We start from the raw sequence: 24,082 nt of genomic DNA, 5'->3' as shown, positions 1-24,082 counted from the left end.
CGCAAATCAGCTGAAAATGCTCTGAGTAGAAACATGGCTGCCCGGTGGAAGAGCACCCCCAGAAAGAGGCGAGTGTCGTGGACTGACGGCCTGCCTTAATCGTCTAATATAGCGCAAGAATTTGCTTGACATACCTCACGTAAATGTGCCGAACAACCTTCCTAACACCAATACTCTATTTAATAAATAACGCGCGTTGTAATTGCCCATGTCACTGATTTTCTAGTTATGCGTATTGTCCTGTGAATGGACAGTGAACAGTGGACTATATTGGCCAATAGATTTCCAGTGATAGCAATATAACTTTTTTCTTTGTGACATGGTGGCATGTCATCAGACATTGAATGAATTGTCACTGACATCAAATAGGTTGGTATATGACTGACTGACTGATTAGGTGTTGAATAGAGATGTTTTTATTACAACATATGATCTATTCACAGATTTTTGTATTTATTGTAGAGGGATATATCCTCTTTGTTTCCAAACGGTATTTACTAGTATTAGTTCAGAATTAATACAGGAAACGTTCATGAGTAATTCATCATACATGCTAAATATAAGTATGAATGATTGTAGTTGGACCCATGTTTTTATTATAAGTAGTATATCCTCTCAATCTTTTCTTTGCGCTCATTATTATGTTGTCATCACTGTCTTTCTGCGCAGACCGATACTCCCCCAGTCATACAGGCCTATACAGATGGTAAACGTTTCTTGTTATGGGCCTGTTAATAGAAGGTGTTTGACCTCTCGTCCCCCCCGTACATCCAGACAACATGGACACCTCCAATAGTAGGAGGTCAGAGGTCCACTTATTATAGAGTCCTCCTTGGAGGATGACATATTTGTGTCAATGTCTGTTTCTCCTCTGACAAGCTCACACCATCAAAGGCATGTTGCCAAGCACAACGCACGCATGTAGGCAGGCACGCACACACACAAAGCCATAGTTCTATAGAAGCCCTAACTCTACATCTGGTGTGAATATGATTGTACTGTCCTTATTTGGATTGAGTCATCACATTGAGTCATCATATTGACTGTTGTATTAGCTGGTGACTTTATACTGAATGCAGTCAGCCGCTATCCAGTAGCCAGTAAAGTACACTTAATTCCTTTTACCAATAGGCTATTGTGCTACTGGACTATTGTTCCAGTTATTCTGCTATTGAAGATGTTTAGAGGCGATTGGCGAGCCAAGCTGTTTTTAGTACCAGGTTATCACAAACATCAAAAGGTGAAACCCACACACAGAGAGACAGGCAGTTCTTTGTCTAACACACACAGGCTAGAAATGTCACTACCTTAGACATTTCCCACAGCAGCACGACCTTGTGAGGGAACTGGTTTTTACTGGTAGCAGATTAGTTAGTTGGGTCTATACTGTGGCCTTAGCAGGGCCTTCTGTCCTGTCCCTCTCCCTCCAGTCAGTCCTAGTGCAGGGCCGGGGCAGACTGCTCCATGGGGCCCCAGGAGAGATGATCCACCACCTGATTAGGAAAGCAAACACAACATGTTTGCTCTAAAGAGTTAAAGTTAGGGGTTGTTGAACGCGCTACAGTACAGTGTTTTAGGCTTATTCAATCATTCACAAGAGCTGGTGCTATGTGTCTTGTCAATCAACAAATTCTATCTATTGGTATCTGTACTAGGATATCATTGTTAGATTGTTTCACACACTGAACATCACATGTGAAAGTGAAAGCTTTGAGCAGACAGTGTTGTACTGGCTGTACAACTGACACAGTATGGAAACAACACTGATGGTCAAGGACACACAAAGGATCATATGTCTGGTACCACATAGACATTTACATTTTAGTCATTTAGCAGACGCTCTTATCCAGAGCAACTTACAGTAGTGAATACATATATTTCCGTGGGAATCGAACCCACAACCCTGACGTTGCACACACCATGCTCTACCAACAGAGCCGCAGGGAAGACCTAAGTTTAGACTGCATAGGCTGCGTTTAGACACAAATTGGTCTTTTGACCAATCAGATCAGGTCAGATAAAGATCTGATGTGAAAAGATCCGATGTTATTGGTCAAAAGACCAATTAGTGGGGAAAAGATCAGAATTGAGCTACCTACGTAAACGCAGCCATAGAGTTGCAGACAGTACTGTATGGCTGTTAGAGAAATGAACTGGGGGATAATAAGACTCCAGTAGGGAGGGAACACATGGAATCCCTTGCAGTATTAGACAGTGTTTGATTTGTAAATGTTCAGTAGGTTCAAAGTATTACATAGTAGACCCCCTGTTGTGAAGGGGAGGAAGACCATGTTTTATTTCATTTTTAATGAAATATTAGTTTTGTGCTAATGATATCAGGATTATTTTTTATGAATTGTTTGCCCAGAAAATGTATTAAGTCCATCTGTGTACGATTATGCATAGATTGTTTAGCTTATATCTCTTGACGTATTGTGTGTCTGTAATTAGCAGTTAAAGCATAGATTTGTGTAGCATAGAATTTAAATCTGGGTTGCTGTTGAGTTTTTATCCCACAACTACCTGGTAAAATACTATATTATACTGTAATGTTGTTCCACCACACAAATTAGTAGTGATTTGTATTTTTCCAGCAAATCCACAGTAAATGGACAATTCATTCAACCCATGTAGTAAAATAGCCTTACAGTCTCAGTATCATTTGATCGCTTTGATGTTGATAATATGCTGTTTTGCCATGGCAACGGTTAAGATGTTTGTTTGAGAAATCAGTAAAATCTTTGTCATAGAGGCTCACTGAAGCTAATGATGTAAGGAAAGGACGTCAGTGAGGATACTCAGCTCCGTATGGAAGGTCAAATCTGCTGGTTTTGCACATGCTCTACTCATTTACCTCACTTCAAATATTCCTATTGTTATTATTACCGTCCAGTAACTTGATGGATACGTCTGATAACCTGGCGTTTCAGGAAGAGGAGGGAGGGTTGAGGAACTGATCCTCTTGAATTATTAAAGACATTTTCATCCTCATTTGAATCACACATATTTTGTGAACTCTGACTGTTATGGTGAGTGAAAGCCTTGGACTATGGGCCAGTGTATAGCCGGCTGGTTAGTCGTCCCTCCTGACCCTGTGCTGTTGGCCCAGACTATAACTAGCCTTCCTCCTGTCCTGGGTATAAATACACAACTCTAATCCCTACAACACACACACACACACACACACACACACACACACACACACACACACACACACACACACACACACACACAGCTGGTCCACCACTAGAATATGTAGCAATCTCCCTGTAAATCTTCTGTCATTATCCTGTAAAATCTGTTAAGACTCGTTTAAGCTGCCAGCTTTGAGAAGTGAGAGTTGTGAGGACGGGATAACCAAGAGTCTGACACCATGTCCCTTTTTAAACGCAGCCCTCCTGTGTGTGTGTCACCTACTGAGATAGCTTCCGGATGTATTTAGGCATTGGGGAACTCGGTGTAGCAAATTCTGCTGCTGAATTCTGTTTGAATATGACAGTATGCATGAAGAAAGGTCATGGTTTACAGAGTGCACATCATTTTGTTTGCTTTGGACGTTTGTCCGGATTTCTTTGGTTTTAATGCTTTTAACAGAAAGTGTGAGAGAGAGAGATGATTCATGTTATAGGTATCCTATTCGATCAACTTATATCACAAACACAGGATACTTTACCATTCATTGATCAATATGATGTTAAATTTGGAACAGGATTCAATTAGCACTCACTTCTAACAATATATAAGAGGCCCATCCCAAGACCTTTAGAGTTAAAAACTGTTGATTTTGACTGTAGGCTATTTGTTTGTATTGACCGCACCCACATCCTCCCAAGTTACCTTCAGTTGGTCATGTGGCTCTACAGCGAGGATGCAAACACTTCCTACCTAATGATGTGAATCACACCCCCTCCTACTCTCTGTGGTGGAACAGAACAGGTCACACACACAGAAGCATTCCCTCTCTGTGTTAGTCAGTTCCAGCCACAAGACTACGTTATCTCTCTCTTCCACTCCCACAATACAGTATAATACAACCACAGCGGCACACAGTCATTCGCTGTCATCATGTGAGTAGGAACTCCTGGCCAAGTGAAGGGGGAAAACTGTAAATCAATAGAGCTGCAGTTTCAGAGAAACCCTGTGTCAAGTTTTCATCAGAGACTTTGTTGCTTTTCTTTGAAGTAGTGTCTTTGTCCTGTTCACGTTCCAGGACTCTCTGGGAGACAGTGAGATGTTGTTGGGTGAACTATATTGGTTAGAACTGAACTAATCTTTTCAGAATTCACACCTATATTAGCTAATTATTAGCTATTAGGCATAACTGCAGCCCTATAGCCCAGGATACAGACTGTGTGTCTATGTGTTTGTGTGTATCCCAGGCCTCCAGACCAGGCCTGCTCTGAGTCTGTACTCTGTGACAGGAGCCCAGCAGGTGTGGCTGGTTAATTCTAAACGCTGTCCCAGGGGTCAGAGGGTAACTAGGAGGTATTTTTGTGGGGAATTTACGATCTGAGATGTATACACTGAAGTAGACTCACACTCAATCCCTCTATTAATACCCGTCTGACTCCGGACACCCTAGCAGATACTACCCTGTCCCTGGGTGGAGAGGTAGGGTATAGCCTATTTGGAATGTGGATATATTATGACGATAATGTATACTGAAAAAAATATGAATGCAATATGTTAAGTGTTGGTCCCATGTTTCATGAGCTGAAATAAAAGATCCCAGAAATGTTCATACGCACAAAAAGCTAATTTCTCTCTTTTTGTGCACAAATTTGTTTACATCCCTGTTAGTGAGCATTTCTCCTTTGCCAAGATAATCCATCCACCTGACAGGTGTGGTATATCAAGAAGCTGATTAAACAGCATGATCATTACACACCTTGTGCTGGGGAATATAGAAGGACACTCTAAAATGTGCAGTTTTGTCACACAACACAATGCCACAGATGTCTCAAGTTTTGAGGGAGTGTGCAACTGGCATGCTGACTGCAGGAATGTCCACCAGAGCTGTTGCCAGAGAATTGAATGTTATTTCTATACCATAAGCCGCCTCCAACGTCGTTTTAGAGAATTTGGCAGTACGTCCAACCGGCCTCACAACCGCAGACCACGTGTAACAATGCCAGCACAGGACTTCCACATCCGGCTTCTTCACCTCCGGGATTGTCTGAGACCAGCCACCTGGACAGCTGAAGAAACTGATGAGTATTTCTGTCTGTAATAAAGCCCTTTTGTGGGGAAAAACTCATTCTGATTGGCTAGGTCTGGCTCCCCAGTGGGTGGGCCTGGCTCTCAAGTGGGCGGGGCTATGCCCTCCCAGGCCCACCCATGGCTGCGTCGTGAAATCCATAGATTAGGGCGTAAAGAATTTATTTCAATTGGTTGATTTCCTTATATGAAATGTGAGTCAGTAAAATCGTTGAAATTGTTGCATGTTGCATTTATATTTTTGATCAGTATATATTGTGTGCAAGATAAATACAAAGTCAATGTATTTTCCCAATGCCCAGACCTGTCACATATACACACCAGCACAATGCACATGCTCTTGAGCTGTGTACTTGTCCATGTCATGTTTCTGCACCATTATCATGCTGTTGAGCTGTGTACTTGTCCGTCATGTTTCTGCACCATTATCATGCTGTTGTGCTGTGTGCTTGTCCATGTCATGTTTCTGCACCATTATCATGCTGTTGTGCTGTGTGCTTGTCCATGTCATGTTTCTGCACCATTATCATGCTGTTGAGCTGTGTGCTTGTCCATGTCATGTTTCTGCACCATTATCATGCTGTTGAGCTGTGTGCTTGTCCATGTCATGTTTCTGCACCATTATCATGCTGTTGAGCTGTGTGCTTGTTCATGTCATGTTTCTGCACCATTATCATGCTGTTGTGCTGTGTGCTTGTCCATGTCATGTTTCTGCACCATTATCATGCTGTTGAGCTGTGTGCTTGTCCATGTCATGTTTCTGCACCATTATCATGCTGTTGAGCTTAGTCAGGGCCAGCAGATCACCTATGGAGGATGAGGCTCAACATCTATCTGCATTCAATGGACTAAGTCAACAGTAACATGGGTGTGAAGCTCGTTACGGTCAAAAAGTGGAAATGTAACTTATTAAGCATGAATCGCTCGCGATATGCTTCAGCTATGCAGAGCAAGGCAGGCTAGTAGAGAGGATTCCTGGGTGTTAGGATAACAGCTGTGTGCCCAGTGTTGACTCATTCTCTCTCTCTCTCTCTCTCTCTCTCTCTGTGTGTATGCGTTTGCGTGTGTGTGTTACACATGTGTGCTTGTGTGTTTGTCTGTCCGTTCCACAGGGTTGTCAAAGAGGAGATTTCCGACGACAACGCCAAGTTACCCTGCTTCAACGGGAGAGTGGTGTCCTGGGTAAGTGAGATGGATGGCGCCCCCCATGTGGTTTCCCCCCGTCCCGTAGCCCCCACTCCTGTTGCTCTCCGCCTCGCTGCGGCTCGCTGGCTCAGCGTGTAGATAAACATATGTGTAGTGTAACGGCCCGTATAGTGTATCTACCTAGAGAGATCACACTGTCACGCCTCCACAGTACAGCACTCAAGACTCTACAGTAGAGAGGGACTCACTCGTTGTTGAGCTTCTATGCTATGCGCCTTATACAGGTGTGAGCTCAGCCAATGGGAGATGAACCAAGGCATGGTTGCACAACGACATCATGCAATATTGTACATTATCGACAGTTAACAATGATTTACATTGCATCTTATCACAAGGCAAACATAGGCCTACAAGATACCATACACAGGTTAGTCTGGTATAGTTGTACATGGTGCTAGGAGCAGTGATGCATTACATTATCATGACAGGCGGTTTTTACATACACTTCCTGTGGATTATATCTCGATGACATGCTGTGATGAGGGAATACTTCCATACTGTCGAACAAGAGGGTGCTTTACTGTATCACCATCAGGAAACCAGGCCAACTGTATCATGGCACAGTGGTAAAGCAAGAAGAATAGGGTAAGAACACTCCAAAACAATTGTGAGACCTTTTTTAAGAAATAGGATTGTCGGACAATCCTAAAACAGAACAGGTAGATGAAAAGTAAAGTATTGCAAGTTTCTAATGGAGATTTTGATAAAATGCTGTATTTTACATGAGGTTTTCCCAGTGTCTTAACCATGTCCCAGGGTTATTAGGTTCTCCTTCGGGCATGTTCCTTTAACACTCATTATTATGGTTCACATGAAAGCGGAGCAGCTGTATCTATGGGCCATTTTACATAAGCCTTTGTGCTCACACACACACAATCACCAGAGTGAAAGCAATGTGCACTGTGACGTTCCCTCTGTTTCCTAAGTGATTTATGCCACCAGTTATTCCTCAGGACCCTTCAATGTGTCTAATTTAATACATCTAGTTTGTCAACGTATTGTTACGGGGAATCTACACGGAAAATACATTGGATTTGCAAAAAGTCATCAACATAAACTGTTGTTTTGAGGGTGAAATTTCAACCACAGGACTATGTCATAATGGTAACCAATTGTCAACTTAGACAAACCTTATATAAAATATGTTAAATTTTTACCTTTGAAACAACTTCAGATTTTCAAGTTGTATCCACTATCAGAAAAAAACAATAGACTGGGCAGGACCTTCATTTGGTCTCCCATCCAGAGTAAGTCAAAGTTAAAGAATATGCCAAAATTAAATCAAACTTGATTTAAAGTGCATTTAAAGTTTGATTTGATTTGGTCCTATTCTTTAACTTATATTTTTGGTTGAGATGGAGATATGAATCCAACATATGTATTATTGAAATCAACCATAAGCTTGAAACCCATAGACCTGTGTGTATTGTCTATTATTAGTTGAATCCTGGGCTGAATTGAAACAACAGCTGTTGATGACTTCACAAATGTTATATTGGCCTAAATAGTATCAATGATTATATTTGACTTCTAAAGCATGGCTATGTTTCATTTGCTCTGTTAAACCTTCCCTTTGGATAGACTTTGATAGCAGCACTGAATCTATTCAGTTAGTAAGTGAAGATCTCGCAATAATCATTCTCAAGAAAGCACGTTGGTAGTGGTCAGTGACAAATATCCAATCAAATCCAACATATCAATTATTCATTTGTAGACAAACTGGATATTGAATTGTGTTTGGTTGTTAACACAACCAAATATCAACATTTGAAGGAGATGTACTGTATCTTCTGCTTGGATAGTTCCATCTGTGCCACTGACTTATATTAGTCTGGCTTTAATTCCAGTGTTTCTACAAATGAATAATTCATATGTAGGATTCACGTCTCCATCTCAACTAAAAATCCAAGTTAAAGAATAGGACTAAATCAAATCAAAGCTCATTTTAAATGCACTTTAAATACATTTTGGTTTGATTTAGTCCTATTCTTTAACATAGATTGTTGGTTGAGATGTAGACGTGAATCCAACCTATGAATTATTCATTTGTAGACAAACTGGACTAAGTCAGTGCGCAGAATATACTCCTTGAAATGTTAATATTTGGTTGTGTTGACAACCAAACACAATTCAATATCACTTTTGCAATACAGAAATAATAACCTATTAACTTGCCGACAAGTTTAACAAATGATATATTGGATTCACGTCTACAACTAAACCCCAAATAAAAGTTAAAGAATAGGATTAAGCCAGTGGCTCAGATGGAACTGTCCAAGCATTAGATGCATCTCCTTTAAATTGAAATTGTTCATGTTCAAGATATCATGCAAAGGTCGCAGGTCTGTGGAGATCTTGCTATAATATCTGTGCAGAATCTCCGACAGCATTGGTCACTTGCACCGTGTACTTTTAATGTAATCTCAACTGCAATCCAGGTCATTTGGTTGTGCTATTAGATGAGGAACAGTGATAACACATGTAACTTGTTATCTGATATTGTTTTCTCATTTGAACTTTGTTGTGCTTTAAATGGTTGAAAGCGCAGTGATAAAACATTTACATGACAACTAAACCAAAAATCAGACATTATACCCCCCCAAAAATTGTATATTTTTTATTGTTTTATTTTTATTCACACCAAATACAAACATACACATACGAACAACAACTTACAGACTCACACAAACAACGACTACATCTCCATCTTTTTCCATTGGATTTTGGTTGTGCTTTTAGTTGGTTGCAAGCATAGTGATAAATTGAAATGCAATTGATCAGTGTCTCAACCAAATATTACCCAATTATCCACGTTGAAATGGCATGGTGTGCCCAGTAGGGAATTTCTCTCTTATGTCTCTCAGATAACTCTCTTAACTATGTATGTTTGTGTGGATCTGTCTCTGTGCCTGGATCTGTCTCTGTGCCTGGATCTGTCTCTGTGCCTGGATCTGTCTCTGTGCCTGGATCTGTCTCTGTGTCTGGATCTGTCTCTGTGTGTGGATCTGTCTCTGTGCCTGGATCTGTCTCTGTGTCTGGATCTGGATCTGTCTCTGTGTCTGGATCTGTCTCTGTGTCTGGATCTGTCTCTGTGTCTGGATCTGTCTCTGTGCCTGGATCTGTCTCTGTGCCTGGATCTGTCTCTGTGCCTGGATCTGTCTCTGTGTCTGGATCTGTGTCTGGATCTGTCTCTGTGTCTGGATCTGTCTCTGTGTCTGGATCTGTCTCTGTGTCTGGATCTGTCTCTGTGCCTGGATCTGTCTCTGTGTCTGTGTCTGGATCTGTCTCTGTGTCTGGATCTGTCTCTGTGCCTGGATCTGTCTCTGTGCCTGGATCTGTCTCTGTGCCTGGATCTGTCTCTGTGTCTGGATCTGTCTCTGTGTCTGGATCTGTCTCTGTGCCTGGATCTGTCTCTGTGCCTGGATCTGTCTCTGCATGTCTTATGTATGTTTCTATGTCTGTTTTTGTGACTGAATATGTATGTTCCTCTCTTTGTCTGTTTTGTACCTCTTTCTCGAACCTCGATTTCCAGCTTTCAATACAAGACTTGGGAACTATAGCGACACACGAATGCTCTTTTTCAGTCGGTCTCTTTTTCTGTGCATCTCTATGTCCAAATTGGTCTCTGGTATTCTGTCTCTGACTCACAATCTGTCTCTGTCTCTGCAGCTGGTCCTGGCAGAGAGCTCCCACTCTGATGGGGGGTCCCAGTGTACAGAGAGCCACCCAGAGCTGCCACCCCCCCTGGAGAGGACAGGGGGCATCGGTGATTCCCGCCCACCCTCCTTCCAGTGAGTACACTGCTCTGGCTGCGTCTGTGTCCTACTGCACATAAACACAATGCACACATCATTACACACATTACACACACAAGTACACACAAATACGCACACACACACACCATGTGCACCATGTGACCTTTCTAATTCACCACAAGCCATATGCTAATCAGAATCTGGAGAGCTCATCACAGAGATTCAACCCACACGGGGGCCGAGCCGAGCGCATACGGGAGGTGGAGGTTTGTGTGTTTGTGTGTTCTTCTGTGTGTGTAGGTGTGTATGTGTGCCAAGGTTCACGCTAGCTAACTCTCACTTACTGCTCACCAGTGAAGTGGCTGCCCACCCATCTGTGTGGTAAAACGCTAGTCTGCTCATCTATGTAGCTAGCTAAGAGACCTCATGGTGAATATGCACCCAGAGCGACGGCAGAAATAGCTATGATAGGGTAAACATCTTCAGGGAGAGACTGCTGCTATTCAATGTTTCCCATTGTGTAGAGCCACTAAAAGCACCCATCCAGACCCATACTGCAGTTATTCGTTAATAAAGAGATATGAGGACAGACAATGTGTGGCATAATTACATAGCTGGGTTAAACGCTTAGAAGCCAGACCCTGTTTCTCAAAGCTTGTTTGACCCGAATGCAAGCACTAGACTTTGACTTCAAACAGACTGATTACAGATTCTCACTGCACTTGTTAAAGGAAGCCCCCAAAGCTAAATGTAGCAGGACAGGCTGTGAGCACGTGGGCTGGAGCTGTTGCCATATTACAGTAGTGTTTTAGCTACTGCAGGAGTCTGTTTTGAGAGCATGCAATCTGTCATGTTCCAGTATCTCTTTATCCACTGATTGACATCGTGGCTCTTTCGTGTCCTCTGCGGGCTGCTGGTCGGTGCTGCTTGGCTGTCAGCCTGTCTGATGATGTTATTGTTCAAGCCTCTGCTCTTCCTGCTGCATCTACTGCCACCTTGTGGTCAAACATAGACATGTCGGCTGTCAGCTCCCTCACCACCACACTGCTGTCACTTTAAGGGCTTACTTTAAGGCAGGGGTGTCAAACTCATTTTAGCTCAGGGGCCACATGGAGGAAAATCTATTCCCAAGTGGGCCGGACCGGTAAAATCATGGTATATATAACTTAAAAACAACAACTTCAGATTGTTTTCTTTGTTTTAATACGATCAACATAAAACATAAAGCTGGAGCCTGAGGACAGTGTCCACAATAGTACAAGCACAACATCACTATTAATCATAAAACACCTCAAGTGTCTCATGCAGCACTTTAAGTGGGGTTGCATAGTTTATTTGACTCCTGATACCTGGCATCTTTTAGCTTTCACCAGCGCATCAATATCAGGCGTCACATCCTGAGTGGCAGCCAACTTCAGGATGTGATTCAAGTGCTTGTGCGTGAGCCTTGAGCGCAGCTTTGTTTTATTTATGCTCATTACAGAGAAAACTTGCTCACAAAGATATGTGGTTCCAAACATGCACAACAGTTTTGCAGCGAGGGCTGTCAAGTTGGGGTAACCTGGCAAGAGATTCTGATAAAAATGTGTCCAAGCCAGCTGCGGCAAATTTGCCCTTCATATCCGAGTCACACTGCAAGTCTATTATTTCAAGTTGGATGCTGACGGGCAGATCAGAGGGATTCACGGTGAATGGCGAGCAAAAAACGTTGAAGTCTTTCTCCAGTTCACCAAAAATCTGAAAGCGTTGCTCAAACTCCCGTAACAGTCCCGTTATTTTATCTTTGAACCGCTTCATGTCTGCCACATGTTGGGTCGCGCACACATTTTTCAGACAGGGGAAGTGAGCTGCATCACCACCGGCGAGTTGCGTCTCCCACAATGACAGCTTCAACTTGAAAGAACGTATGCTGTCATAATACTGCGTGACGACTTTGTTGCGCCCTTGCAGCTGTTTGTTCAAGTTATTCAGGTGCTCTGTAACATCCACCATAAATGCAAGGTCCTGCATCCATTCTGCGGAATGAAATTCTAACACTGGTTTGCCCTTTTCTTCCATGAACTGTCCAATTTCTTCTCGTAAATCAAAGAAACGCCTAAGCACAGCACCTCGGCTTAACCATCTTACCTCAGTGTGGTATGGCAGGCCATAGATGTGGTCTTTCTCTCTGAGAAGGCTGTCAAACTGACGGTGATTCAGGCTTCTGGATCGGATGAAATTAACAGTTTGGATGACCACCTTCATGACGTTATCCATCTTTAATGACTTGCAACACAAAGCCTCCTGGTGCAAAATACAGTGAAAAGTCCAAAAATCACGTCCTCCATTTGCAGATTGCACTTTCTCTCTGAACTTTGTCACAACGCCTGCTTTTTTCCCGATCATTGAGGGCGCACCATCTGTAGCCAGGCTGACAGCGCGGGACCAGTCCACTCCGACCCTGTCCAGCGCACCGACGAGTGCGGTGAAAATATCAGCTGCTGTCATTGTATCTGTCATCGGCACCAACTCCACGAACTCCTCGGTGACGGTCAATGTGTCATCAACTCCGCGGATGAAAATTGCCAGTTGTGCAACATCTGTAATGTCCGTGCTTTCATCAATTGCAACTGAAAACCCAATAAATGACTTTACTTTTTGCTTCAATTGGCTGTCCAAATCCACTGAAAGATCGGAAATCCTGTCTGCAACTGTGTTTCTTGTCAGGCTGATATTTGCAAAAGCCTGGCGCTTTTCAGGGCACACAATCTCCGCTGCCTTCATCATGCATGTTTTTACAAATTCACCCTCACTAAATGGTTTTGAAGCCACTGCGATTTCATTAGCAATGAGGTAGCTAGCTTTCACTGCAGCGTCACTGATGTCTCGGCTGTGAGTAAACACAGACTGCTGTTTCTTCAGACCCACCAACAGTTCATTCACCTTCTCTCTTCTCCGCTGTCCTTCAAAGTTGTCATATTTGTCGGCATGAAGACTCACATAGTGGCGACGAAGGTTATACTCTTTCAGCACTGCAACATGCTGTGAACACACCAAACATACAGCTTTCCCATTCAATTCCGTGAATAAATAGGAGGATGACCATTTTTCTTGGAACACTCTGCACTCTGCGTCCACTTTTCTCTTTTTTGACAGAGACATATTGGGGCAAGCACATAATGTTAAAAGTAGAAGCCGTAATAAATATTGCGGGCAAAACAAAGTAGCTCATCCGGACTGGCTGCACTTGCTTGACCTACTTGCTCTGCTCCGGTATAAACAGTTTGCTTGCTTAACACAATTGCTATTGCGCCATCCAGTGGACCCAATTGGAACAGCAGTTTCTTTTATTGAAAAATTGCAGCTCATTTTTATACTTTACAAAATCATCTCGTGGGCCGGATTAAACCCCTTTGCGGGCCGGACGTTTGACACCCCTGCTTTAAGGGCTTTATTTAAGGGCTTTATTGGCATGGGAAACATATATTTTACATTGCCAAAGCAAGTGAAATACATAATAAACAAAATTGAAATAAACAATAAAAATGTACAGTAAACATTAAAGTTCCAAAAGAATAAAGACATGTCAAATGACATATTATGTCAATATACAGTGTTGTAATGATGTGCAAATAGTTCAAGTACAAAAGGGAAAATAAATAAACATGAATATAGGTTGTATTTACAATGTTGTTATTCACTGGTTGCCCTTTTCTTGTGGCAACAAGTCACACATCTTGCTGCTGTGATGTCACTGTGGTATACAGGAGTTTATCAAAATTAGATATTTTTTCGAATTCTTTGTGGATCTGTGTAATCTGAGGGAAATATGTGTCTCTAATATGGTCATACATTTGTCAGGAGATTAGGAAGTGCAGCTCAGCTTCTTCTCTTGAGTGCCAGGTCTGCCTTCAGTGGCCTTTCTCAATAGCAAGGCTATGCTCACTGAGTCTGTACATAGTCAAAGATTTTCTTAATTTCGGGTCAGTCACAGTGGTCAGGTATTCTGCCACGGTGTCTAGATGGAATTTGTATTCGTGGTCCTGGCAACTAGACCCTTTTTGGAACACCATTATTTTTGTCTTACTGAGATTTACTGTCAGGGCCCAGGTCTTACAGAATCTGTGCAGAAGATCTGGTGCTACTGTAGGCCCTCGTTGGTTGGGGACAGAAGCACCAGATCATCAGCAAACTGTAGACATTTGACTTCAGATTCTAGTAGGGTGAGGCTGGGTGCTGCAGACTGTTCTAGTGCTCTCACCAATTCGTTGATATATATGTTGAAGAGGGTGGGGCTTAAGCTGCATCCTTGTCTCACCCCCCGGCCCTGTGGAAATAAATGTGTGTGTTGTTTGCCAATTTTAACCGCACACTTGTTGTTTGTGTACGTGGATTTTATAATGTCGTATGTTTTTTCCGCAACACCACTTTCCATCAATTTGTATAGCAGGTCATCATGCCAAACTGAGTCGAAAGATTTTTTGAAATCAACAAAGCATGAGAAGACTTTGTCTTTGTTTTGGTTTGTTTGTTTGTCAATTAGGGCGTGCAGGGTGAATACGTGCTCTGTCATACAATACAATTTGGTAAAAATCCAATTTGACATTTGCTCAGTACATTGTTTTCGCTAAGGAAATGTACGAGTCTGATGTTAATGATAATGCAGTGGATTTTCCCAAGGTTGCTGTTGACGCATATCCCACGGTAGTTATTGGGGTCAAATTTGTCTCCACTTTTGTGGATTGGGGTGATCAGACCTTGGTTCCAAATAGTCCTTGGTTCCAAATATTGGGGAATATGCCAAATCAAATCAAATTTGGTGTAGACCTTATTTGAAAGATGAAGATGTAGACCTTACCGTGAAATGCTTACCTACAAGCCCTTAATCAACAACGCAGTTAAAGAAATACAATTAAGAAAATATTTCTTAAATAAACTAAAGTAAAAAACAATTAGGGGGTACCGGTACCGAGTCAATGTGCAGCGGTACAGGTTAGTTGAGGTCATTTGCAAAGTTACTTTGCATAGATAATAAACAGCGAGTAGCAGCTGTGTGAAAACAAGGGGGGGGCAGTCTTATGGCTTGGGGGTAGAAGCTGTTAAGGAGCCTTTTGGTCCTAGACTTGGCGTTCCGGTACCGCTTGCCATGTGTTGGCAGAGAGAACTTGGGTGACTGGAGTCTTTGACAATTTTCTGGGCCTTCTGACACCGCCTAGTATATAGGTACTGGATGTCAGGAAGCTTGGCCCCAGTGATGTACTGGGCCGTACACACTACTCTCTGTAGCGCCTTACAGTCAGATACCGAGCAGTTGCCATACCAGGCGGTGATGCAACCAGTCAGGATGCTCTCGATTGTGCAGCTGTAGAACGTTTTGAGGATCTGGGGACCCATGCCAAATCCAGTCTCCTGAGGGGGAAAAGGTGTTGTCGTGCCCTCTTCACAACTGTCTTGGTGTGTTTGGACCATGTTAGTTTGTTGGTGATGTGGACACCAAGGAACTTGAACCTCTCGACCCGCTCCACTACAGCCCCGTTGATGTTAATGGGGGCCTGTTCAGCCCTCCTTTTCCTATAGTCCACGATCAGCTCCTTTGTCTTGCTCACATTGAGGGAGAGGTGGTTGTCCTGGCACCACACTGTCAGGTCTCTGACCTCCTCCCTATAGGCTGTCTCATCATTGTCGGTGATCAGGCCTACCACTGTTGTGTCGTCTGCAAACTTAATGATGGTGTCGGAGTTGTGCTTCGCCACGCAGTCGTGGGTGAACAGGGAGTGCAGAAAGGGACTAAGCATGCACCCCTGAGGGTCGCCAGTGTTGAGGATCAGTGTGGCAGATGTGTTGTTGCCTACCCTTACCACCTGGGGGCGGCCAGTCAGAAAGTCCAGGATCCAGTTGCAGAGGGAGGTGTTTAGTCCCAAGGTCCTTAGCTTAGTGAGCTTTGTGGGTACTATGGTGTTGAACGCTGAATGAACAGCATTCTCATGTGGGTGTTCCTTTTGTCCAGGTGGGAAAGGGCAGTGTGGAGTGTGATTGAGATTGCGTCATCTGTGGATTTGTTGGGGCGGTATGCGAATTGGAGTGGGTCTAGGGTTTCCGGCATGATGGTGTTGATGTGAGCCATGACCAGCCTTTCAAAGCACTTCATGGCTTCTGACATGAGTGCTACAGGGCAGTAATCATTTAGGCAGGCTACCTTCGCTTTCTTGGGCACAGGGACTATGGTGGTCTGTTTGAAACATGTAAGTATTATAGACTCGGTCAGGGAGAGGTTGAAAATGTTGAAGACAATTGCCAGTTGGTCCACGTATACTTTGAGGACACTTCCTGGTAATCCATCTGGCCCGTGGCTTGTGATTTTGGACCTGCTAAAGGTCTTGCTTACATCGGTTACGGAGAGCATGATCACACAGTCATCTGGAACAGCTGGCGCTCTCATGCATGCTTCAGTGTTGCTTGCCTCGAAGTGAGCATAAAAGGCATTTAACTCGTCTGGTAGGCTCCATCACTAGGCAGCTCGTGGCTGGGTTTCCCTTTGTAGTCCGTAATATTTTTCAAACCCTGCCACATCCGATGAGCATCAGGGACGGTGTAGTACGATTCAATCTTAGTCCTGTATGGATGCTTTGCCTGTTTGATGGTTCATCTGAGGGCATAGTGGGATTTATCATAAGCATCCGGATTAGTGTCCTGCTCCTTGAAAGCAGCAGCTCTAGCCTTTAGCTCGGTGCGGATGTTGCCTGTAATCCATGGCTTCTGGTTGGGATATGTATGTACGTTCACTGCGGGGACGACATCGTTAATGCACTTATTGATGAAGCCGATGACTGAGGTGGTATACTCCTCAATGCCATTGGATGAATCCCGGAACATATTCCAGTCTGTGCTAGCAAAAGAGTCCTGTAGCGTAGGATCTGCGTCATCTGACCACTTCCGAATTGAGCGGGTCACGGTACTCCCTGCTTTAGTTTTTGCTTGTAAGCAGGAATCAGGAGGATAGAATTATGGTCAGATTTACTAAATGTAGGGCGAGGGAGAGCTTTGAATGCGTCTCTGTGTGTGGAGTAAAGGTGGTCTACAGTTTTTTTCCCTTTGGTTGCACATGTGACATGCTGGTACAAATGAGGTACCAAGTTTGCCTCCATTAACCTCTTACATCTAGATGTTCCGCTAGCAGAACACCGCTCCAATATCCAATGATAGGGCATGGCGCGAATTACAAACTCCTCAAAAATCCAAAAACTTCAATTTTTCAAACATATGACTATTTTACACCATTTTAAAGACAAGACTCTCCTTTATCTAACCACATTGTCCGATTTCAAAAAGGCTTTACAACGAAAGCAAAACATTAGATTATGTCAGGAGAGTACCCAGCCAGAAATAATCAGACACCCATTTTTCAAGCTAGCATATAATTTCACAAAAACCAAAACCACAGCTAAATGCAGCACTAACCTTTGATAATCTTCATTAGATGACACTCCTAGGACATTATGTTATACAATACATGCATGTTTTGTTCAATCAAGTTCATATTTATATCAAAAACTAGCTTTTTACATTAGCATGTGACGTTCAGAACTAGCATACCCACCGAAACTTCCTGTGAATTTACTAAATTACTCACGATAAACGTTCACAAAAAACATAACAATTATTTTAAGAATTATAGATACAGAACTCCTTTATGCAATCGCTATGTCCGATTTTAAAATAGCATTTCGGTGAAAGCACATTTTGCAATATTCTGAGTAGATAGCCCGGCCATCATGGCTAGCTATTTTGACACCCACCAAGTTTGGCACTCACCAAACTCAGATTTACTATAAGAAAAATTGGATTACCTTTGCTGTTCTTCGTCAGAATGCACTCCCAGGACTTCTACTTCAACAACAAATGTTGGTTTGGTTCCAAATAATCCATAGTTATATCCAAATAGCTGCGTTTGTTCTTGCGTTCAAGACACTATCCGAAGGGTGACGCGCCGGCGCGTATCGTGACAAAACAAAAAAATTCAAAATATTCCATTACCGTACTTCGAAGCATGTCAAACGCTGTTTAAAATCAATTTTGATGCGATTTTTCTCGTAAAATAGCGATAATATTCCGACCGGGCGACGTTGTTTTCGTTCAAAGACTGAAAATGTAAAATGGACTCTTCACGTGCATGCGTGCGCCCGTTTCATTGTTCTCAGATCGACCACTATCCAAATGCGCTACTGTTTTTCAGCCAGGGACTGCAGAGTCATCATTCAACGTTCTGGCATCTTCTGAGAGCCTATGGGAGTCTTAGAAAATGTCACGTTACAGCAGAGATCCTCTGTTTTCGATAAAGAGGCTATAGAAGGCCAAGAAATGGTCAGAGAGGGCACTTCCTGTTTAGAATCTTCTCAGGTTTTGGCCTGCCATATGAGTTCTGTTATACTCACAGACACCATTCAAACAGTTTTAGAAACTGTTTGAATGTGCATATTCTAGTTTCTGGGCAGGAGTAATAACCAGATTAAATCGGGTACGTTTTTTATCCGGCCGGGAAAATACTGCCCCCTATCCTAAACAGGTTAAAGTCCCCGGCCACTAGGAGCGCCGCTTCTGGATGAGCATTTTCTTGTTTGCTTATGGCCTTATACAGCTCGTTGAGTGCGGTCTTAGTGCCAGCATCGGTTTGTGGTGGTAAGTAGACGGCTATGAATAATATAGATGACAACTCTCTTTGTATATAGTGTGGTCTACAGCTTATCATGAGGTATTCTACCTCAGGTGAGCAATACCTCGATGACTTCTTTAATATTAGACATTGCGCACCAGCAGTTATTAACAAATAGACACACCCCCGCCCCTCGTCTTACCAGACGTAGCTGCTCTGTCCTGCCGATGCACGGAGAAGCCAGCCAGCTCTATATTATCCATGTCGTCGTTTAGCCACATGTCGGTGAAACATAAGATATTACAGTTTTAATGTCCCGTTGGTAGGATAATCTTAAATCGTAGATCATCCTGTTTGTTTTCCACTGATTGCACGTTGGCCAAAAATAAGGAGGGTAGTGGTGGTTTAGCTACTCGTCGGCGAATACATCTTTTCTTCACAGGATTTGGGCGTTTTCTCGACAAAGCAGTATATCCTTTGCGTCGGACTCATTAAAGAAAAATCTTCATCCAGTTCGAGGTGAGTAATCGCTGTTCTGATATCCAGAACCTCTTTTCGGTCATAAGAGACGGTAGCAGCAACATGATGTACAAAATGAGTTACAAACAATACGAAAAAACTAACAAAATAGCACAGTTGGTTAGGAGCCCGTGAAATGGCAGCCATCCCCTCCGGCGCCATTATAATCTGAGGAGCTGAGGATGATGTTATTAAAGAGTTGAAGCCAATTGGAATTTGTGGTATGTATATTTTATCATTTCATTTAGGATACCATCAACCCCACAGGCCTTTTTGGGTTGGAGGGTTTGTATTTTGTACTGTAGTTCATTCAATGTAATTAGAGAATCCAGTGGGTTCTGGTAGTCTTTAATAGTTGATTCTAAGATTTGTATTTGATCATGTATATGTTTTTGCTGTTTGTTCTTTGTTATAGAGCCAAAAAGATTGGAGAAGTGGTTTATCCATACATTTCCGTTTTGGATAGATAACTCTTCATGTTATTGTTTGCTTAGAGTTTTCCATTTTCCCAGAAGTGGTTAGATTCTATGGATTCTTCAAATACATTGAGCTGACTTCTGATGTGCTGTTCCTTATTTTTCCGTAATGTATTTCTGTATTGTTTTAGTGATTATCCATAGTGAAGGCGTAGGCTCAGGTTTTCTGGGTCTCTGTTTTTGGTTGGATAGGTTTCTTAATTTCTTTCTTAGATTTTTGCATTCTTCATCAAACCATTTGTCATTGTTGTTAATTTTCTTAGGTTGTCTGCTTGAAATGTTTAGATTTGATAGGAAGCTGAGGGGCAAATATACTGTTTAGGTTTTCTACTGCTAAGTTTACACCTTCACTATTACAGTGAAATATTTTGTCCAGGAAATTGTCTAGAAGGGATTGAATTTGTTGTTGCCTAATTGTTTTTTGGTAGATTTCCACACTACTTTCCTTCCATCTATAGCATTTCTTAAAATTATTCCGTTTCTTTGGCTTTGATGCCTCATGATTGAGCATAGCTCTATTCAAGTAGTGTGATTTTGCTGTGATCTGATAGGGGAGTCAGTGGACTGACTGTGAACGCTCTAAGAGACTCTGGGTTGAGGTCAGTGATAAAGTAGTCTACAGTACTACTGCCAAGAGATGAGCTATAGGTGTACCTACCAAAGGAGTCCCCTCGAAGCCTACCATTGACTATGTACATACACAGCTTCTGACAGAGTGCAGGATTTGTGACCCATTTTTGTTGGTTATATTAATTTCTAGCCAGACGTAACATTTTCCTGTTTTGACTTATGTAGTAGAGTGGGATATGTCTGCTCTATACCAAATTAGCATACCCCCTGAGTCTCTTCCCTGTTTCGGTCTTGTTGGGGGGGTGTTGTTGTGCTGGTCTGTTTTGTGGGTTTGTTCTGTCTGGATTGTGTAGACTTGCTCTCTGAGCTCCACCATTTCTCTCTCCAGCTCTGTGAATGTATCCCTCTCAATGATGGAGGAGCAGTACGGTTGTGGGACCTGGGTATGTAGTGCTGGGGGGGTGACTTTCCTCATCTGCAGGACATTTTGAAGAGGTGTGATCAGATTCACTCAGGATGGGGGAGTCAATCATACCCTCGTAAAACTGACCATCCTACCGATCCTCGACTTCGGCGATGTCATTTACAAAATAGCCTCCAACACTCTACTCAACAAATTGGATGCAGTCTATCACAGTGTCATCCGTTTAGTCACCGAAGCCCCATATACTACCCACCACTGCGACCTGTATGCTCTCGTTGGCTGGCCCTCGCTTTATACTCGTCGCCAAACCCACTGGCTCCAGGTCATCTACAAGATCGCGCTAGGTAAAGCCCCGCCTTATCTCAGCTCACTGGTCACCATAGCAGCACCCACCCGTAGCACGCGCTCCAGCAGGTATATCTCACTGGTCACCCCCAAAGCCAATTCTTCCTTTGGCCGCCTCTCCTTCCAGTACTCTGCTGCCAATGACTGGAACGAACTGCAAAAATCTCTGAAGCTGGAGACTCTTACCTCCCTCGCTAACTTTAAGCACCAGCTGTCAGAGCAGCTCACAGATCACTGCCCCTGTACATAGCTCATCTGTAAACAGCCCATCCAATCTACCTCATCCCCATACTGTATTTATCTATTTATCTTGCTCCTTTGCACCCCAGTATCTCAACTTGCACATTCATCCTCTGCACATCTACCATTCCAGTGTTTAATTGCTATATTGTAATTACTTTGCCACCATGGCTTATTTATTGCCTTACCTCCCTTATCCTACCTCATTTGCGCATGCTGTATATAGATTTTCCTACTGTATTATTGATTGTATGTTTGTTTATTCCATGTGTAACTCTGTGTTGTTGTATGTGTTGAACTGCTTTGCTTTATCTTGGCCAGGTCGCAGTTGCAAATGAGAACTTGTTCTCAACTAGCCTACCTGGTTAAATAACCTCTATGGGCTCGGCGGGACGAATTCGTCCCACCTACGTAACAGCCACTTGAAGCCTGTGGCGCGATTTTCAAAACCTTCAAAATCCTATTACTTCAATTTCTCAAACATATGACTATTTTACAGCTATTTAAAGACAAGACTCTCGTTAATCTAACCACACTGTCCGATTTCAAAAAGGCTTTACAACGAAAGCAAAACATTAGATTATGTCAGCAGAGTACCAAGCCAGAAATAATCAGACACCCATTTTTCAAGCTAGCATATAATGTCACCAAAACCCAGAAGACAGCTAAATGCAGCACTCACCTTTGATGATCTTCATCAGATGACAACCCTAGGACATTATGTTATACAATACATGCATGTTTTGTTCAATCAAGTTCATATTTATATCAAAAACCAGCTTTTTACATTAGCATGTGACGTTCAGAACTAGCAAACTTCCGGGGAATTCGCTAACATTTTACTAAATTACTCACGATGAACGTTCACAAAAAACATAACAATTATTTTAAGAATTATAGATACAGAAATCCTCTATGCACTCGATATGTCCGATTTTAAAATAGCTTTTTGGTGAAAGCACATTTTGCAATATTCTAAGTACATAGCCCAGGCATCACGGGCTAGCTATTTAGACACCCGGCAAGTTTAGCACTCACCATAATCATATTTACTATTATAAAAGTTTGATTACCTTTTGTTGTCTTCGTCAGAATGCACTCCCAGGACTGCTACTTCAATAACAAATGTTGGTTTGGTCCAAAATAATCCATCGTTATATCCGAATAGCGGCGTTTTGTTCGTGCGTTCCAGACACTATCCGAAATGGTAAAGAAGGGTCGTGCGCATGGCGCAATTCGTGACCAAAACATTCTAAATATTCCATTACCGTACTTCGAAGCATGTCAACCGCTGTTTAAAATCAATTTTTACGGCATTTTTCTCGTAGAAAAGCGATAATATTCCGACAGGGAATCTCCTTTTCGGCAAACAGAGGAAAAAATCACAAAGGCGGGGGCGGTCGGGTCACGCGCCTAAGATCAGAGTCCCTTGATCGGCCACTTGAGAAAGGCGATAATGTGTTTCAGCCTGGGGCTGGGATGACGACATTCTGTTTTTTCCCGGGCTCTGAGCGCCTATGGACGACGTAGGAAGTGTCACGTTAGAGCAGAGATCCTTAGTAAAAGATAGAGATGGAAAAGAAGTTCAAGAAATGGTCAGACAGGCCACTTCCTGTAAAGGAATCTCTCAGGTTTTGACCTGCCATTTGAGTTCTGTTATACTCACAGACACCATTCAAACAGTTTTAGAAACTTTAGGGTGTTTTCTATCCATATGTAATAAGTATATGCATATTCTAGTTACTGGGTAGGAGTGGTAACCAGATTAAATCGGGTATGTTTTTTATCCAGCCGTGTCAATACTGCCCCCTAGCCCTAACAGGATAAAGGTGAAATGAAATAAATAAATAAAAATAAAAAACAGAGAGAGAGAGCTTTTCCTGCTGTGCTCTCTCTTTGATCCTGTAAAAGGCCTGCTGGAATTGTATGAGGATGCCCTGCACCATTACTGTCCCAGACTGAGGATGCCCTGCACCATTACTGTCCCAGACTTGTACATGTTGACAGAGGTTGTTTCAGTTTCCTCAATGTCTAGTATTCTGAGTTTCCACCCTGGGCCAATACCCTCTCTAATGACATAGGAGTAGTGTACTCTTATAGCACTGTACCATGCCAGGAGATGATTTGGTTAATATAGCACTGTGCCATGCCAGGGGATGGTCTGGTTAATATAGCACTGTGTCATGCCAGGGGATGGTCTGGTTAATATAGCACTGTGCCATGCCAGGGGATGGTCTGGTTAATATAGCACTGTGCCATGCCAGGGGATGGTCTGGTTAATATAGCACTGTGTCATGCCAGGGGATGGTCTGGTTAATATAGCACTGTGCCATGCCAGGGGATGGTCTGGTTAATATAGCACTGTGCCATGTCAGGGGATGGTCTGGTTAATATAGCACTGTGTCATGCCAGGGGATGGTCTGGTTAATATAGCACTGTGCCATGCCAGGGGATGGTCTGTGTTAATATAGCACTGTGTCATGCCAGGGGATGGTCTGGTTAATATAGCACAGTGCCATGCCAGGGGATGGTCTGTGTTAATATAGCACTGTGCCATGCCAGGGGATGGTCTGGTTAATATAGCACTGTGCCAGGGGATGGTCTGGTTAATATAGCACTGTGCCATGCCAGGGGATGGTCTGGTTAATATAGCACTGTGCCATGCCAGGGGATGGTCTGGTTAATATAGCACTGTGCCATG

At 42.9% G+C, this 24,082-nt stretch overlaps 1 protein-coding gene across 2 annotated transcripts in view; it reads left to right on the top strand.

Moving 5' to 3' along the window:
* dvl1a (dishevelled segment polarity protein 1a) overlaps nt 1-24,082 on the top strand; it is a 55,750-nt gene that overhangs the window by 1,706 nt on the left and 29,962 nt on the right. For both annotated transcript variants that reach the window (XM_014136330.3, XM_082960035.1), the window contains exons 2-3: nt 6,330-6,399; nt 10,093-10,214. In XM_014136330.3, coding sequence (XP_013991805.2) covers nt 6,330-6,399; nt 10,093-10,214 — 192 coding nt within the window. The remainder of the gene's footprint in view (nt 1-6,329; nt 6,400-10,092; nt 10,215-24,082) is intronic.

Source organism: Salmo salar, chromosome 13 (genome assembly GCF_965601325.2).
Source record: "Salmo salar chromosome 13, fSalSal1, whole genome shotgun sequence".
In the NCBI taxonomy this organism is placed as follows: domain Eukaryota; kingdom Metazoa; phylum Chordata; class Actinopteri; order Salmoniformes; family Salmonidae; genus Salmo; species Salmo salar.
The sequence above is the reverse complement of the archived record's forward strand: the minus strand, read 5'-3'. Positions and strand labels throughout refer to the sequence as shown.